The sequence below is a fragment of the Pipistrellus kuhlii genome, unplaced genomic scaffold (assembly GCF_014108245.1).
Source record: "Pipistrellus kuhlii isolate mPipKuh1 unplaced genomic scaffold, mPipKuh1.p scaffold_m20_p_55, whole genome shotgun sequence".
Taxonomy (NCBI): domain Eukaryota; kingdom Metazoa; phylum Chordata; class Mammalia; order Chiroptera; family Vespertilionidae; genus Pipistrellus; species Pipistrellus kuhlii.
Genome location: NW_023425557.1, coordinates 1608895 through 1628326, shown reverse-complemented (window position 1 = coordinate 1628326; position 19432 = coordinate 1608895). Strand labels below are relative to the sequence as shown.

The window sequence follows — 19432 nt, the reverse complement described above, 5'->3', positions numbered from 1 at the left end:
TATTTGGTCATTTGACTCTAAACAACTCATTGTCTGAAAATTATGTGTGGGGGACTCTAAGTGACAGTTTCTTACACCAGAGGATTCGTGTTTGTTTCTGCGAGACATCTCGGCTGGAAGTACCCTGGGAAACATCACTGATGCAAACCTACCTGCAAACCCACGCCAGAGCCAGCCTACGACCGCCGATTCTCCGGTCCACCTTTTTCTTTCTTTGGTCTTGTGCTCCCCTCAGCGTTCAGAACATCTACAATCTTTTGGGTCATCCTTACCTCAGCCTCTGGTTCAGTGGGATCTTAGCTATTAGATTTATCGCCTTGGGCAGGCTTTGGCCTTGACTTCTGCCTGCCCCAATAAGGCTACAAATAGGAAACCCATTTGTCCACATCAGCAAATGCCCCATGTACCTTTCCTTTAAATTTATGGCCTAGTGTATCCTGAGCCGTATTTTATTGGCTATTTGATATTTAACTTATATTTTCAGCAGCAGAGTCCCAATAGTCTGGTCTTCCCTCCACAGGGAACAGAAGTCCCGTAAAACCAAACTGAGATTCAAACCCAGGTCTCTTTTATTCTAAAGTCTAAGCATTGAATAACTTCTATGGACATATCCTAGTTTCTCTGGACATTTTGATTCCCTGATAAGAATATCAAAGAAAGAAAGAAAGAAAAGAAAAAAGAATATCAAAGAATGTTAGCTGCCTCTCAAAATCCATTTTCCCCTCTTCTTTTATACTTTAATTTCTTAAATGTCTCAATCCCTTTTTATTTAGTAAATAAGTGAATATTTTAAAACTTTCATTATAGGGATCTTTAGTAAGAGTTCTTTTGTTGGGCACAAAGCATCCAGCTAAAAGACTACATTTCCCAGTCTCCTTTGCAGCCCTTCCATTTGGCTAAGTTCTGACCAGTGAGAAGCAAATGACCTTGAATGAAATGCTGTTAATTTGAGGACCTACTGTATAGTGTAGTGCTCCCAGGAGGAAGGGGGTTTCCCTCCCTGCAAAATGGTGATGGCTGGAGTTCTAGCAGTCGTATTGGACCATGGGTTCCTGATGACTTGGGTTTCTAAATAAAAGCTATCTTGTTTAAGCGACTACTATTTTGAGATTTGAATCCAAACTGACACAGATGAAGAGTCAAAAATAATTTCATGCTAAGGGACTTGGCTAAGGATCCTTTTCTCAGCTTTTCCCATCTCACCATGCTCGGACCCAGGACTCCCTTCTCTCCCAAACCCCCTTCCCTGAACAATATACAAACCAGTCTGTGCTCAGCCTTATAAATACAGATTTTATAGAAAGGACCAATTCAAAACTGGTCAGATGCCACACGCCAGAGGCTTCCAGAACCACAGGGATGAAAAAACAAGAACAACAACAACAACAAAAAACAGAGCCCAAACGGAACGAACAAAAACACCCCAGACCCAACTGCCCGAAGAATCAAGGTCTCAGTTAACCAAGGCTTTTTCTAAAGAAACACACGGCTCAGGGTGGAGACCCTGAAGCCCGAACAGGTACCCAGAGCGGAAGGAAAACAACCAAATTCAAACCCACAGTCCCTGCCCCCTGGCCCCCCACGCTGTCAAGAGCGAGGCAAAGGGCTTCACAGCTTTTTTTTTTTTTTTTTTTTTTAAGCGGTGGTGATGGTAAAATAGCTTAAATAACGGGAGGAGGGAAATTTTTAGAGTTCAACTTTCTTTTTCCTTCCCCTTTGGGGGAAGTGGAGAGATTACTTGCTTGAGGTTAAGGAGAAAACTGATTTTTATTGTTTTAGTGGGGAAAACATGTAGAAATGGCAGGCTGCCATGAGACGTACCCAGTCTGATCTGTGATCGAACGGCCCCCAATTCCTGAAGAGGTGGTAAGCCCTGGCGCAGGTTAGGAGGTGGCAGCCTTGGGTGCTGCAGCCTCTTGGGAGAGAACACAGCTCCAGAGACAGAGAATGGAGGTGGGTGGCTAGGGGGGAGCAGAAGGGGGCCAGGATGGGGGAACCCTTAAGTAGTACCAAAATTAGCTGCCGTCTGCTCCCTGCTGGTGGGTCCCTGGGGTGGAGGAGAGTGGCAGGAAGGGTGCTAGGGCTGAATGGAGAAGGAACTTGAGATGCTAGTTAAAAAAACACCCTCCACGGGGGTCCCTGGCCCTGGGTCTTAAGAATAGAAAACCAATAGGGGTCAGTCAGTCAGAGTGCTTTCTTAGGTCACCCCCCCCCCCCCCAGCCGCGGCTCAGTCTGGAGGGGGATGACGCCGCCCGGACTGGGGGTAGGTAGGGCTGGTGACCAGGTCCTGGCGCTCGGCACCCACGGAGAGGGGTGGGCGTGGTGGCTCCCCCCCTCCCCTGGCTTCACCTCCCCTCCTCCCGGCCAGCCCGGCCCCCGCCCCCGCCAGGCCCATTGCAGGGCAGCACCCAGTTGTTATCGTGCAGACCCAGGCGGCAGCCAGGCGTCTCTCGGTCGGCTCGGCGGCAGCACATCCAGTAGGAGCGTCCGTAAGGCAGGTCGTGGTGGTAGGGCTTGGGGTGCCAGCGGCAGAGGGACACGTCGCCCTTCTCGTACCTCTTGCGGCACTGCTTACAAGGGTCGTCGCGGTACAGGGGGTCTCGGCTCCAGCGCGAGTCCGTGGCCCGAACGCCAAACGCTTCGATGATGCCCTTGAAGTGGTGGCAGGTGCACTTGAGGGCGGCCAGGGCCCGGGTGGGCAGGAAGCTGAAGATCTTGACCAGCACGTGCTCGGGAAGCAGGAGCATGTACTGCCGCGGCTCCAGCAGTCTCTGGATCTTGAAGCGGATTTCCAGGAAGTCGTGCGACACGTGCCGGTACAGGCGGCACAGGGAGGTGTCCGCCGTGCCCTCGGCGTCCTCCGGGCCTGGGGCAGTGGCCGGCGAGTCTGCTGGGGGTGGCTCGGGAGGCCCGTCCGGCCCCCGGGACTGGAGGAAGAAGAGCTGGCCCGGTGGGGGCGGCTCCTCGGGGCTGACCGTCAGGCACACTGTCTCCTCCTTCACATTCTTGGTGCCGTCCTTGCCAAAGAAGATGCACTCGTCCACCACGCCCGTCACCACCACGTCCACGTGGAAGCCGGATGCTCCGCAGTCCCGGGCGGGGGGTGGAGGGGGCGCCGGGGGAGTGTCCTCGGGCCTGGCAGGGGCCGGGGCCTCCCCCTCGCTGGCTTCGTCCGCCCTGGCCAGAAGGAACTCCACGTTGCTAGGGAGGGCGTCCCGAGAGGGGCTGATGAGCTGGTACAGGTCACAGGTAATCTTGTCCTTGGCCCGGGCCCCCGGTCCTGGGCTGCCCGGGTAGGCACAGCCCGGCCGGCCCCCGCTCCCGGTGGGCAGGCTGCCGTCCGGCGCGCGGGGCTCTCGGCCGCTGGAGATCCGGAAGGCGATGCGTACCTCCCCGGGGCCTGGCCCGGGCCTCTCCTCCTTGCGGAGGCCCTTGGCCGGAGGGCTGTCCCGCTGGGCCTCGAAATGAGCCACCGCCTCGGCCACACGGCTGCAGTCCCCGCCACCAGGCCGCCGTTCGGACCCCAGCCCCTTGGCAGAGCCGCCCTGCTCTGCCGACACGAAGACCACGGGCGCCGGGGGGCCGGGCTGCGGGTAGTTCTGCAGGGCCAGGGCCGCCCGCTGTTCCACCAGGGCCACCATCTCAGCCACGGAGAGCAGGTCCACATCCTCGGTGGCTGCGGCCGGGGCGCCCTGGGCGGCAGGGGGCCCCTCCCGGCCCCCCGGAGCTCTCGTAGGCTCGAGGCAGCGCCTCCTGCGCTTGGCCTTGGAGCTGTCACTGCCCCAGTGCCCCTTGACCTTCATGGAGCTGGCCCGGCCGCCGCCGCCGCCACCGCACTGGTGGGCCACGAAGAAGGCCACCTTCTCCTTCGTGTTCCCAGGCTTGATGACGTACCACGTGTCCAGCAGGACTCGGCCCTCATCGCCGGCAGCGGCTGCCGAGAGGAGGGGGGCCGGCTGGGCGGCCGGGGCCTCCGTGGCCAAGGCGGGCGGCGTGTTCTCGGAGTGGGCAGGCCCGTGGTCCGGCTCGGCCCTGCCGCCCGACTCGGCACAGGCTGGCGGCTTGAGGGCTGTGGAAGGCGGGCGCGGCTGGTTCTGGGAGTAGGTGCCAAAGGGCCGAGGGCACCAGAGCTGGAAGGGCAGGAGGCCGCCACGGTCCATTCTGGGGGATGGCGGCCGGCGGGCGGGGATCACTGCATCTCAGGACCCGGATGATGGCGGCGTGCTCCGCGGGCCACCTGGACACGGGAAAGAGGAGATGGGAAGCCGGAAGTGCCTGCCCTCCCGGTGCCACCCCGTCCTGCTGAAACTGACCAATGGGACCGCCAAGAACTCTGTTCCTGCCCCCCTGGCACCGGGGAGCAGGCAGGGGGCCGCCGAGGGACGGGACCTCTCTTTTAACACCGTGAGCGTGAGCGGAGAAGGCAGCTTGCTCCAGCCCTAGAGAGGCCTCCTGCTGTCATGCCCTTAACCTTCAGGGAAAATACCACCTGACAGACAGCTCCTCCTTTTCCTATTTGGTCATCCAGGAGCCAGTTCCTGAAAAGACAAGAATCCCCAGCCCCGCCCACCGCTATCGACTCAAACCCACAGGAGGAGCGCGGCGGGTTGGGAAGGGGGAATCCGAGGCCACGCCTGAAAGGCCCTTAAGAAACTGGCTTCAGCCGAAACCGGTGTGGCTCAGTGGATAGAGCGTCGGTCTGCGGACTGAAGGGTCCCAGGTTCGATTCCGGTCAAAGGCATGTACATTGGTTGCGGGCACATCCCCAGTAGGGGGTGTGCAGGAGGCAGCTGACCGATGTTTCTCTCTCATCAATGTTTCTAGCTCTCTATCCCTCTCCCTTCCTCTCTGTAAAAAATAAATAAAATAAATAAAATAAAATAAAATAAAAAAAGAAACTGCCTCCTCCCTTTGTTCAGCTCATGGGGCCCCTTAAGGATTTCTTTTCTTTTTTTAAATATATTTTATTGATTTTTTTACAGAGAAAAAGGGAGAGAGATAGAGAGTTAGAAACATCAATGAGAGAAAAACATCAATCAGCTGCCTCCTGCACACCCTCTACTGGGGATGTGCCCGCAACCAAAGTACATGCCCATGACAGGAATCGAACCCGGGACCTTTCAGTCTGCAGGCCAACGCTCTATCCACTGAGCCAAACCAGCTAAGGCCAGGCTCTCTTAATAATGACCATTTTATTTTGCAACAATTTTGTGTGCATGACCTAATCTCGAGGCAAATCTGCTTATGAGCCAGACATTACTTTTCACTGCAGGAACAGGTAGCATATTCCTGTCTCAGTCTTTCCCTGACCCATCTGTTTCCAGACATTTCGAAACCAAAATACCTTCCAAACCTCAAACCCTCCACATGTCTATAGACCAGAGGTCAGCAAACTACGCATGGCCCCGTGGGCCAAGGCTGGCCTACAGCCTGTGTTTGCAAATAGTTTTATTAACACATGCTTATTTGTTTATGGCTGCTTTCCTGCTACAATGGAAGAGTTGAGTAATTGCAACAGAGAACACATGGTCTCACAAAGCCTACAACATTCATTATCTGGATCTTTATGGAAAAAGTTTGCTGACCCTTGAAGCACAGACTATCCTTGTAAATACTGGCAATTCCACAAATACCACTAAAACCCCATCTTTCATGATCCATTCAATACCGACAGCCTCCAAACACCCACAGACGCCAGTCACAAAGACAGTTTCAATCCTAAAAATCTTTACTGTTATCCCTAACCCACCTACCACAAAAATTCTTACAGCCCTGCTGCAATTCCAGTTCCTCACTAAAAATCACACACAGCCCCTAAGACCTAGAGATGCCTAAGTTTACTAACCACCAATACATCTAAATGCCCAGGAATGGACATTAACACAGCAAAGGCGCTATCCTTCTCAACTTAGCCACCCCCAAAATCCTCCAATCAGTTCCTACCCTCATATCCAGAATATGAATGCCCCCAAATATACAGACCTTCCCAAACTCTATTTAAACTTCCCAAGGTATAAATACCCCCTCCAGCACAGAAGACCCAATCTCAAGAAACCCCTCACAAATCCCAGCCTACCAGTAATTTCCCAAACTCACAGATGCCCAGAAAGTCCCGTTTTCTGAAATCCCATACTCATCCCGAACTCTTTCTAAACCTTCACGTTATTCCCTAACTATACAGAAGCCTCCAACATTGCAAAATAAGCCGAAACCGGTTTGGCTCAGTGGTAGAGCGTCGGTCTGAGGACTGAAGGGTCCCAGGTTCGATTCCAGTCAAAGGTATGTACATTGGTTGCGGGCACATCCCCAGTAGGGAGTGTGTAGGAGGCAGCTGGTCGATGTTTCTCTCTCATCGGCGTTTCTGGCTCTCTCTCTCTCCCTTCCTCTCTATAAAAAAATCAATAAAATATATTTTTTTAAAAATTTATTAAAAAAAAATTGCAAAATAACTCACTAACACATAAACGCTCCATAATACATAAAAGTAACCAAACCATACTTTTTTCATCAAAGGACCCCCCCCCCAAGAAACCCTACAAATATTTTAATAGCAGCCACGTGCTTACTGCAGGTCACTGGGAACTAGTTACTGTTCTAACAATTCCTGCTAATCTCCTGGTCCCCAAGAAGCAGGCAGTGCGTTAGTCCCTGCGTCCAGATGAGGCACAGAAAGGATAAACCCCAAATCTGAAGCCAGATAGGCAGGAAGAGGTAGGAACAGATAGGCAAACGCCTGGGGGTTCTTGCTCCAGAATTGGAATTCCTGTATTCTTTACTTTGCTTCTAAGTCTCTCCGTGAGCTCCTCAAAGCATATATCCACCAAACATCCCAAACCACAAAAGAGGCCCCAACAACACAACGAACCTGTCACATTATAAAAGAAACCCAAACCCCAAGGCACCCTCTAAACTCCAGGGAACCCCAAGTATTCCCCAAACCCAGCATACACTTGCCCAAGGCCCAAAATATCGCTTCAATACAAAGGGAATCTCCCAATTTTGTAACTACCCCACCCCCCCACCAAATTCGCCAACCCCCTGAGATGACCCTCAAAAGCTAGACACGCCCCCAAGGCCCCCTCACCCGCGAGCCCCGCCCCCTGCGGCGGGACAAGGTGGACGCCCACACGCATGCGTACAAGGAGGAACGGGCCCGCCCACTCACTCCTTTCCCCGGCCGTCGGCGCGCCTGGGAGCACGACTAGTCTCCCTCCGCCCCTTTGTTGACAGAATCGCGCGTGACGTCCCCAGCCAATGAGCGGCTGCCGTTCGGGGCCGTGCCCATATAAGGAAGGCCTTGGCCGAGGGGCCCAACTTGGAAAGAGGGAGGAGTAGGCGAGAGGTGACGGAGGAGGTGTGGAAACGGCGGCGAGTAAGAGAACGAGGAACAATTCCTAACTTCCTGCTAAACGGAGGAACCGGGCCAGGACCGAGGCCGCCGCGTTCCAGGAGAGGTTTATTACGGGACGGTCCCTTTAAACAGGAGCCCTGATTGACAGCTGAGATTTAAAGGGCCAGACAGCTCCGAGATTGAGACTCCAGGGCGGAAGCAGGCAAGCAGGAAGATCTGAGAGCGGCCAGCTTTGCTTGGGAACCATGAGGGCCAAGATTTGGGACAGCGGGATCACCTCACCCTAAAAACCCAATAACAGAACTCTGCGACGGCTACAACCAGCCTAAACCCCTGGGCTTGGCATTCCGGGCTCAGGCCCCGTATCCAAAAGAACCTCTCCTTCCGGCCTTTCCAACGAGGCACCCCAAATCTGACGCAGACTTAGTTATAAAAAGAATATTGAACACCTCAGCAATGACTTTTAAATACTGATTACCTGTTAAAATACTTACATAATTTAGTTAAATAAAATACTAAATCTCTTTTTCATCTTTTCAATGTGGCTAACAGAAGATTTTTTTAATTACACATATGGCTTGCATTATACCAGTATTTCTATTGAACAGCGCTGGTATAGATCCTTTTAATGCCGGGCTGATTGAAGAGGCACCCAAAGGTGCCTCCACTGCAGGCGCCTGTCTAGGCATCACTGATTCCCCCACCACACTGCTCCAGCCTCACCTGCTTCCAGCCATCTCACACATCGCAGCTAGAAGGGGCTGGCACAAACCTGACCCTGTCCCTACTCAGTTCAAAACATGCCAAGACTCCTCATGCTCTTGGGGAAAAGCCCAGGTACCTGACCAATCCAGCCTCATCCCCCCCTTAGTCCTCCACACCCGCAATGGGCACCTGATCAGCATAGAGAGTAGTTATAATAGCCTTTTTGGTGCTCAGTAGGAGCTATTCTCATCGGCACTATATGGAGAAACTGAGGCAGGACAGGCTGACGAAGCAGCCCAAGGCCATACAGAGCTGGTGTGACGAGCAGATTACTGTGCTCTATTCTTTCACTATATATTTGCTGGGGTCTCTGCTCAGCCATCCCCTCTTCCAAGATGCTAACCCCCTCTGGGCTCCCACTCTTGGCCTTGTTATCTACACTGAGTGGCCAGATTATGATGATCTATGAACGCATAATAATTTGGAGATATATATATATATATTAGAATGCATGAATTCGTGAATGGGTGGGATCTGGCCAGCCTGGCCAGGTGGAGGGGACATGGGCGGTTGGCCGGCCTGCCTGCTGGTCGAACTCTGGTCGAGGGGACAATTTACATATTAGCCTTTTATTATATAGGATATACACTGAGTGGCCGGATTATTATGCGTTCAGAGATCATAGTATATTCCTCAGAGCTCTTTCCCTTTAGTCCTTGCATTTGCTGTTTTTGCTAACTAGAATGTTCTTCCCCTGCCCCCCCCCCCCAAATCTCCACATAGCTCAGTTCCTTATTTCATTCCAGTCTTTGCTCAAATGTCACTTTAACAGACAGCCTTCCCTGAGCCCTCTTCTTGGAAACTACCCACCTGCCCAGAGGGGACCTTTGGGTTCCCTTGTCCCAGCCCTGCCCTCTCTGGGTCACTGCTGCCTAGCGATGGATTAGTCTCCCCCCCCCCCCCCCCCGACTGGAAAGCCCCGGGGCAGGGAGGAAGGGCCAGGCTATCCTGGCCATCGTGGTGTCCCCGGCAGCACTGCCAGCACGAGACCAGAGGAACCAGAGCTCCCTTTCCTGCAGCGCCACTCCGTGTCCTTCCCGCACGAGGCCTTGGCAGTCTGCACTCTGTTCACACCCAGATCTGTCTGTGTCCCAGCTGGAGGGATCACTGGGGCAGAATTTGCTAAATCCTCACACACTGAGCCAGGAAAAGGCCCTATGTTAGATCAGCTTCCAGAAAATGCTCACAACACAGAAAGGCAACGTAAAAAGATGAAAAAAGACGGACCAAGCAACTACGAACCAAGAGACAGAGTGACATTACCACTTAAAAAAATTTTTTTTGACAAAAGCAAAAGGTATTACGAGGGACAACGATGGTGATAAAACAAACTGACCCATTATACAAAAAAGTTCTCAACGTAAGTGCTCCTAAGGCAGAAACCTTAAGTAAATAAGTTTCATGTCATAATTTGGCCTCAAAATATTAATAGAAACAGTCTTGATTAAAAACAAAAAAACAATGTAGCTTAATTCCTTGATAGTAAAATAAGAAGAAAATAGTCGGCAATCTAAATTAAAGACTCAAGACAGGCGCTAGAATATGCTTTTAACAATATTTAAGGCTGTTTCACCCTTGCTGTTAGGCTCAGTGGTTAGCGCATAAGCCCTTGGACTGAAAGATCATGGGTTCCATTTGAGTCAAGGGCACACACCTCAGTTGCAGGCCTGGTTCCTGGCCTGAGTTAGCATGTGTTTGGGAGGCAACCAATCAATGTGTCTCTCACATCAATGTTTCTCCCTCTCCGTCTCTTCCTCTCCCTTCCACTCTCTCTAAAAATCAATGGGGGGGAAATATCCTTGGGTGAGGATTAACAAAAAATATATATATATTTAAGGCTGTTTGGATGAATGCACTGTGAAAATCGGTCTTAATGAGTTCTTTAATGTACGTCTAAAATATGGTATAATACATAAGGTATTCTCGCCACTGGATAGTCTTCAATAAAAGTTTAACTGCAAAATAACAATAATAATAATAATAATAAATGCTCCTAATACTATAACCTCAAAATATATACGGCAAAGCCGAAACTGGTTTGGCTCAGTGGATAGAGCATTGGCCTGCGGACTGAAGGGTCCGGGGTTCAATTCTGGTCAAGGGCATGTACGTTGGTTGTGGTCACATCCCCAGTGGGGGTGTGCAGGAGACAGCTGATCAATGATTCTCTCTCATCGATGTTTCTAACTCTCTATCCCTCTCTTTTCCTCTCTGAAAAATCAATATATATATATATATAGCAAAAAAATAAGATAACAGAAAGTTTGACACATCCACAATTGTAATGAGAAACCTTAACATCCCTCTCCATATAGATCAGGTGAGAAGATAAAATTAGTAAGGATCCAAACCACATAATGAATACCTGGGACGGGTTGCCCCCAACAATTTGAGAATCGACGTTTTCCATCCCTAGCCTGACAGTCGGAGGTCCTCCTGCGCACTGGCCCTGGGTTGGGTGCTCGGGACGCAGAGACGGCACCGAGCTCCCAGGAAGAGCTATGGGAAAGGGGCGGACATCCGAAGGAGCCATCAGGACCACCACGAATACATGAGAGAGAAAAGGATGGTCACAACAGCACTTATCACTTGAGCACTCGCTGGGAGCCAAGCTTTGCTCCGAGTGCTCTATAAATATTAACTCACTCAATTCTCAACCCTTACTATTTTTAATCTCATGCCAAAGATTAGGAAATGGAGACACTGAATGGCTAAGTAATTGGCTTTGGACACAGCTTTGTGGCAAGAGCTTTGAATCGAATGAACTTGGCTGTCTCCAGAGCACAAGTTCATGGTTTCATTCAGAGTATATGGAAAACTTTGCAAGGATCATCTTGTTCAGTCCTCAGCACCTTTGCACTCTCTGTTCCCCCTGCCCAGGATGCTCTTCCCTAGAATCCACAAGGCTTTCCCCCTTTCTCCTCCAGGTTTGGCTCAGAAATCACCTTCATGAGATCTTCCTTGATTTAAAACTGCAGCACGCCCCGCATCCCCAACCCCACAGACATATACCATCCCTGATTTATTTCCTCCTTAGCACGCATTACTATCTACACTGAGTTGCCAGATTATTATGATCTCTGAACGCATAATAATCTGGCCACTCAGTGTATATCCTATATAATAAAAGGTTGAAATGCAAATTGTCCCCTCAACCAGGAGTTAACCAGCAGGCAGGCCGGCCGGCCAACTGCCCATGTCCCCTCCCACTGGTCAGGCTGGCTGGATTCCACCCATGCACAAATTCATGCACCGGGCCTTTAGCACACATACACACACATTGAGTGGCCAGATTATTATGCGTTCATAGATCATAATAACCTGGCCACTCAGTATAATATACTATGAACTTCACTTACAAAGTTTGTCAGTTTCCCCTTACAAAAAGCCCTCCCCCCCCCCACCCCTGCCGCGGCCGGGGCACTGTTTTTGTCTAGCTTTGCCACTGCTATCTCCCCAGCTTCTACAACAGCGCTGAGCACCTGGCTACGCTAAGTGTGGTCCCAGGGAGTGTCTGTGAGAAATTCTGCAGCCGACTCCTGCTGAGTAAGAGTGAGATCTTCAACAAGATCTCTAGCGCTGTGGTATGCACACCTGAGTTTGAGCAACAATGCCCCAGCGCCTCGTAGGTGTGCAGCACATCGGTATGAGTGAATGGACAAACTCCTAACACTGCCACTCACTCAGGACATCATCTACTTGGGACCTTGGGGGGGGGGGGGGGGGCGGGAAAATCTGGTTCCAGCCATGCCAACCTGAGGAAATCCTGCGCCCAGGATGAAGGGGTCCCAATGCCCTCCCAAGCTGCATGGACGCTCTTCCTCTCGCAGCACCTGGCACTGCTGAATGGCAAGGACCTCCCTCCCCCTGTGGGTTCCTGGGAGGCTGGGGCCTCTCCTCAAAGGCGCAGCTCCAGCCTCCACACGTGGCTCCCTGGGACAGTTCGGCTCTTCCCACCCCATCCGAGCCAGAGAGCGCTTTCCAGACTCAAATCGGGCCATCGCACTCCCTGCTTAAAACCCTTCCACGAGAGGTGCAAACTCATAAAAAGAAATAAAAATGCATGTCCGTAAACCCTTGCTCAGGAAGCCACTGGAGAATTTGCGTCTCCAAAAATGAAGGGGTAACCAAGAAAAGGAAGCGATCAGATTAGATAACTATCGATATGATCCCGCCCAGAGAGGCCGCAGGAACCTCAGGGAGACCAGGACCGGGTGCAGCAGGTCGAGGGAGGGTTCCGGAAACGCACCGGCTCACAACTGAGGAGCCAAGCGTGCAACTTAAGATGCAAACATCAACAGCAAACCAAAGACAGAAGAAATGATAACGAACAGATGCCCCTCTCCCCCAGGCTGACTCCCCTTCCCCCACCTTGGGTGCCTCCATGCCCAGCACAGGGCTGGGCACAGAGCAGGTGCTCGGGGCATACACGTGCTCAGTGACACAGGAACCAGCGGCAGGGCACCATGGCCCTATGCCCGGTCCTGCTCCTTCTATCCCCAGCTCTCTAGACCCTGCCCCCACCCCACCCCCTCCCAGTCCAGAATCCTGATCCATCCATACCTGTCTTAGCTTTTAAGCTTCAGCATCTACTGGCCTCTCTCTCTCTCAGGCAGGTTTTCCTTCCTTCCTTCCTTCCTTCCTTCCTTCCTTCCTTCCTTCCTTCCTTCCTTCCTTCCTTCCTTCCTTCCTTCCTTTCTGTCTTTCTTTTTTCTTTCTTCTCTCGCTTTTGTTTAAAGGCAGACTGCCACATGCAGCGCCTCATTTGGATGATCGGAGTCTTGGAAGCTTGACTACCCTACGCTCTCCTACAAGTGGATCAATGGACCGTGAGTTTGTTTGGAGGTTCTAACAGGGGAGCGGACCTAACACCCGTCCTCCCCTCTGGGGGGAAGGTCCTCCTCTTAGACAGAGCACAGCTTCTGGAGGGACGCACATGGATTGGTGAGGGAGGAGGGGGACACCCGCCTAGCCTGCCAGATCAGCCAAATCAACCGTGGCAGTCAATGGGGTGACAGATGTCGCAGCCAGATCACCGCCACATCCAAGTGTTCCTTTCTGACTAGTCAATAAGCTCGCTAACAGTAGGCATTGTATAAATCCAGAGTGTGGATCTAGAGACCCAGGACACAGGCAGAATCCAGGAAAGGCCCGTCAGCACCCCTGTGCTCCCCACTTCTGGGGGTGTGACCTCAGGCGGGATGCTTAACCCTCCATGCCTTAGTTTCTCCCAATGTAAAGCAGATAACAACAGCACCCACTCACGGGTTAACTGATGATTCACTAAATCAACCACACTGGAGAGCATTCAGTGCCATCAAGGCACCCAGGGGAGCCTCGTTCTTCAGGTGCTGGGATAATGAAGAAAAAGTAAGACTGCCTAAGAGTTTGGAAATCACTGATGGGAGCCAAAGACTTCTTCCCTCTTTATTTCACATTCTGAAATCGGTTGATCCTAGTCCCTCAAAATAACCAAGATGTAGCCATTCCTTTGTTACTGTTGGGAATGGATCTCACTTATTAACTGAGCAGGTATTTACTGAGCAGCTACTGTGTGCCAGGCTCTGTTCTGGAGAGCGACAATAAACACACAGTGAGTTTCAAGGTGGCGAGTGCTATGAGAGACAAACACAGTCAGAGGGATCAGCACGTATAGGGAGGAGGAAGGCCAGATCTTTTTCTATTTTGTTTATTCATTTATTTTTTAATCCTCACCTGAGGACATGCTTACTGATATTAGAGAGGAGGGAAGGGAAGGAGAAAGGATGGGAGGGGAGGGGAAGGTAGAAGGGGAGGGGAGGGGAGGGGAAGGGAGGGGAGGGGAGGGAGAGAGAAACACATTGATGGGAGAAATATTGATTGGTTGCCTCCTGTATGCTGCCGACTGGGGATCAAACCCCCAAACTTTCGGTATATAGGACGCTGCTCCAACCAATGAAGCCACATCAGTCTGGGTGGGAAGTTACGATCTTAAGAAGATGTCAGATGGCATCACAAAGCAGGTAATAAACCACGTCTTTCTTTCCCCCCTACCCCACTTATTGTTTTTTTAATCCTCACCCAAGGGTATTCTTCCATTGATTTTTAACGAGAGTGGAAGAGAGGTAAAAACAGAGAGAAATACTGACGTGAGAGAAACACACAGATTAGTTGTCTTCTGCCCATGCCCTGAGCAAGCCCAGGCCAGGGAGGAGCCTGCAACTCAGGTACATGCCCTTGACCAGAATCAAACCCGGGACCCTTCGGTCCACAGCCGAAGCTCCATCCACTGAGCCAAACCAGCTAGGGTAGCCACGCCTTTTTGCAAGACCTGTGCTTTTAGGAATGATACAGATTCCCACAGCTGCTAGAAATGTACCATTAAAAGTGGTTAAAACAAAACAAAACAGCATTTTGTACAAGTAAGCTTCAGACAAACACAGGCTAAAATCACATTTAAGATGTCAAGAAAAGGCGAAATAACTTGGAACGCGGACATATTTCCTAAGACAAACAAATAGAGGAAAGGGGGGGGGTTGGTGTCACATCACCCCAGGCGCCCAGACATGACACACAGGAACAGGATGAATGAGAGGTTGGCAACTTTCCCCCAAAGCTATATGATTACAGATAATTCACTGGGAGTCAGAGTCAAAGTGTTAAAAATCCACGAAAACAATGACACGCAGGCAGAGCTGGCCCGAGGGGCTGAAAGTGAATCAGTGAGAGAGAAACCCAAACCAGAAAAATGAGCACAAGTGCCACCAGAGCTGCAAGTGCCCAACAGCGAGCTCCCCGCGGGCAGGCCGCAGCACACAGTAGGTGCTTTATCCACACTGTGGACTGCCCAAGAAATAAGCCCACATTTCCCAGAAGAGAAAACTGAGGTCCAGGGGGGTTAAGCGGCTTGCCCAAAGCCACACAGTGGATGGGGGGCATGGAACCAGGATTCAAATCTGGATGTTCTGGTTCTGGAGTGCAAGCTCAATAAATTGTTCTTGAAAGAATGAGAATCATTAAAAGACTTCACACTTAGTAAGGGCTTCCTTAGCACCAGTCATTCCATATATTAACCTCACCAACTCCTTACCCTCCCGGTGGGAAGGCAGCCCCATCTCACATACGAGAAAACTGAAGTCCGGAGTGAGAGTGGGACGTGGCTGAGGACCCACAGCGGCAGAGGTGTGGGGATCGGAGCCAGGACCTCTCTGATATCAAAGCTTTTCTATCACACTCAGAGGACTTGCAAGATAAACTTGGGACGAAGCTGTTTCAAGATGAATGTACAAAGTTGCCAAACTGCCATGCGAGGCCCTAACGACCAAAAGTGTGCGGGGTAAAAAAAACAAACAAACCCACCGTTGTTAGACATATTTCCTATCCATTGAAATACCTGGAACTGGGCCAGGCTGGGCATTGGCACGTGAATTATTTATATTTGGCTGGGGATGGAGATGGGAATGAGGGCAGATTGAGTTTCTGAGCACCCCCTCGGGGAGTCACCTTGGGAGTCCAGGGGTAGAGGATGGGGAATGAGAAGCCAGGACATGGATGCACCTGGGAGAGAAAAGGAAGGAGGCAGCACTAACAGGTTTGGCTCAGTGGGTAGAGCATCGGCCTGTGGACTGAAGGGTCCCAGGTTCGATTCCCGTCAAGGGCATGTACCTTGATTGCAGGCACATCCCCAATAGGAGGTGTGCAGGAGGCAGTTGATGCATGTTTCTCTCTCATCTCTCATCCATGTTTCTCTCTCTCCCTCTCCCCTCCTCTCTATAAAAAAAAATCAATAAAATATACTTTTTTTAAAAAAAAAAGAAAGAAAGAAAAGGAAGGAGGCAGCATGGTTGATGTCTCACTCACTGGTCCCTCTCTACTGCCTTCTGTATTTCCCATTCGCCTTAAAAGAAAGAGAAAAAGACACTCTTGTACTGAGCACTTACTCCAAGCACTTTACCCATGTACCACCATGAACCCCATAACCCGGGGTTCCGGATCCCATTCTATAGAGTGGGGGGCAAAAGACTTGCCCAAGGTCACACAGCAAGTAAAAGGCAGAACTAAAATTCAAACGGAAGAAAAGTCTCTGTCCCACTCATGGCTCTATTCATGACACCGTACTTCAGTCCAAGGAGATGGGACTAAATTACAGTGGTGAAAGCCAGACTCTGAGCCGGATGCCTAGATTGGAATCCTAAATCTACCACTTAATGCTGGATGACCTTGGGAAAGTTGCTTCACCTCTCTGTGCCTCTGCCACCTCTCTGTGCCTCTGCCGCCTCTCTGTAGAATGGAAATAGCAGCGCCTACACCGTAGGAGTGTTGTCAGAATCAAATGAGTTCATGTGCACAGACAGCTAAGAACAGGACTAGGCACTTCCTGAACAATAAGTGTTAGCTTGTAATCTAGTAAGTGCTAGCTGTAACAGACTGAGGGGAGCCCCAGCGTGCTTCCGAGCCAGGGTGTGCCCAGATCAGTGTCAGGTTTTCAGAAAATGCCCCCGGGGCTGGACTGAAAAGGAGGGAATCCATTAGCACCTGTGACCCAGTCACATTCCTGGGGTGGGGAACTTCTCACCAGCAGCTCCGAGCCTGCGGACGCATTGCCAGCCAGGGCGCCTCCCCTCTTCTCAGTGGCAAGTTGTTCCCACAATACAGATAAAAGGGCACACTGAGTTTCAGAGGGGGGACGCTTGCACAGGCCACAAAGGAGTGGCAGAACAAGAGATCTGAATGCTGGAGTACCCATACCCAAACACCACTCCACTTCTCTAAATCCCGCTGAGAAATAAGAATGCAAAAGCTTGTCTCGAGGACCGGTCTGGTCCTATTACCTTACAGTTCTGACTGTCCAGTTTATCGGGAGTCGCTGGCTGGACTACAAAAACTATCGCTACAACCAGGCTCCTAAGAATCTCATGTTCCCATCCCAGCCCCAGTCCTGGAGCCCAGCTCACACACCACTCCACCAATGATTTCTCTTTCCCACTATCTGAACTTGCTCTCTGGTTCCCAATCCGACCCAGAGGCCCACTGGCCTCTCCCTCGAAACCTCCGGACCCCCTCATTCATCTTAGCCCCGACCACCCATGCTTTTTCATATCCCCCAGGTTAACCCCCTCAAAACTGCCCCCATCAGGCCCTCTGCCTGGACGCCTAGTCCTTTCTCCAATTCAGGACTCCCTTCCCGAGCTCTGAGCCCCCTTACAGTCAATCCCAAAGCTCGACTCCCTCACCACCTCCAACACCCATCCCCAGCCCCCATCCCTCTACTCCCTCCGGCTCCCATTCCCCCGAACCCCCTCCCCCCAGCGATTTCCCTTCGTCCAGCCCTTTCTTTAGCCCCTACCTCTTCCGTCTCGCCCCCCGGTCCCGAACCCCCGCCTCGGCTTTTAAGCGCCCCCCGGCCCCCGCTCAGGGTTCTCACCATCTCCCCGCGCCGAAGCTCCCTCGGCTACGCGGGTTTCCCCCCACTCGCTCCTCTCCAGCCTCCCCTTCCGGGTTCCCGCCCCGAGGCCCGCTGGGAATTGGAGTCCGTGCGGCCACGGACTACACTTCCCAGAAGGCAGCACGGTCAAGTTTGGGGGTGGGGAAGGAAGCAAACTGGGCGGGCCGAGGAAAAGAATGACTAAGTCTCTGGAGGCAAAGAGAGCGCTTGGCAGCGCAGGCGCAAAGAGCGCCCCGCCAGGCGCTCTGGGAGATGGAGTCCAGCCTCCTCCATTTTGGCCCGGGGCCCTTGGAAAGAGAATTGAGAAAATTGCAAAGGGACGGTTGTGAGAGGTGGAGAATTTGGAAAGGACTAGTTTGTCGATTCACTTAAACTGACTAACACAATAGTTTACAGTACCCTGTATTTTGTCAAACACTTTCCCCCCCATTTCCCCCCCTGGTTTTCTTATCATCACCTCCTAATTTACAAATGAGAAAATTAAGTTTTAAAAGGGAAGATACCCTATGCACTAGGAACTTGTCCACATTGTAGTGGAATACAAGCTCCACGAGGACAGGCACCTTTGTGTATCTTGCACAAACACCCGGAACAGCGTAAATAAGTGTAAAAACAGTATAAATTCCCAACTTACCGCATGTTTTAAATATATATATATCACTCTGCAGACAACCCTAGTGAGAATTATTCCAAAATTATAAATATGGCAAAAAGAGATTAAACCTCTTCTCCATGGCAACACAGCGAGAAAGGGATTGGCACTGAAATGTGTTGGACACCCGGGCCTCTATTCTGCATTTCCTTTCCAGGCCATCCTCCTCAACGGCCCTGAGTGAGCTTTCTAAAATGGAGAGTTTGCTATATCAGAGCACATATCGTGAAGGGAACTGCTACGAAGGCCCAATTCCAATGGTCCCATTTGAATGGCTTTCTCCATGTATTTAACTTCAATTAGCCCCTGCCTCACGGGATTCTCAAGCTCTGTGAGCCTTCCAGACAGACCTGGGAAAAGCACGGCCAAATCCCCAACTTGCCGCATGGTGCTTGGGAACAGTAGGCCCTGGTTAGATAGGCGCTGAAGGGAGAAAAGATGGAAATGGGAGACTGAAGGGTGACAGTCCAGTCCAGAGGTGGCAGTTGAGAAGACCCCGCCTCCTCTCCATTAGGATCCAGGGGCCCTGGACCAGCTAGAGCCCTTAGCGGGGGCGTGGTCTGCCGAGGCGTCGCCAGGCAGGGGGCGGGGCCCGTAGCACAAGCGTGCTGCTGACTGTGCGCTGATTGGTCGGCACTGTGGCGCGCTTCGGCGAGAAGTGTCAGAAGGCGCGAGGCCCAGTTCGCGCCTTGCTATTAGACAGGGCGCGCATGCGCACGTCCCCTTGCACCTGCCCTTTCCCGCTTCCCATCTCGCGCCCAGCACTCTTGGCGGGAACTGGGGGGGGCGTGGCTTGTCCTCAGGGGGCGCACGCTGCTCGGCCTCAGGGGCGCACAAAGCTTGGCCTCAGGGGGCGCATGCGGCTCGGCCTCAGGGGTGCACGGGGCTCGTCCTCAGGGGGCGCACGAGGCTGGGCCCCAGGGACGCAGGCTTGCTCTCCTCAGGCCTCACACAAGGTCGCGGCGCCAGGGCATCCGCGCCTACCCCAGCGCCTGGAATGGGAGCGAGGTGGCCGAGGCCGCATTAGGGCCCGCACGCACCGCACCGCCAGCCTTCCAGGACCCGCAGGAGACGCAGTTTGATCCGGCTCCCACGTGTGGGGCTGGCGCTAAACCAGAAGGGGTGCCTCACGCCATTTTGCACGTCCTGAGGCGGGTGTTGGAGGCGGAGGGGAAGTTGGGTGGGGAACCCGCCTAGCTCCCCTCAGGAGCAGCGCTTTGGGGCCGCGGCCTCCCTCTG

General features: G+C 52.1%; 1 protein-coding gene across 1 annotated transcript; it reads right to left on the bottom strand.

The window, feature by feature from the left end:
• Window positions 1–1273: 1273 nt before the first annotated feature.
• Window positions 1274–17553, bottom strand: FBXO46 (F-box protein 46). The gene is made up of 2 exons (XM_045573713.1): window positions 17443–17553; window positions 1274–4238 (listed from the first exon to the last, which is right to left on the bottom strand). Exon 2 carries the CDS (start codon window positions 4159–4161, stop codon window positions 2347–2349), a length of 1815 nt encoding a protein of 604 aa, XP_045429669.1. The 5' UTR covers window positions 4162–4238; window positions 17443–17553; the 3' UTR covers window positions 1274–2346.
• Window positions 17554–19432: the final 1879 nt, after the last annotated feature.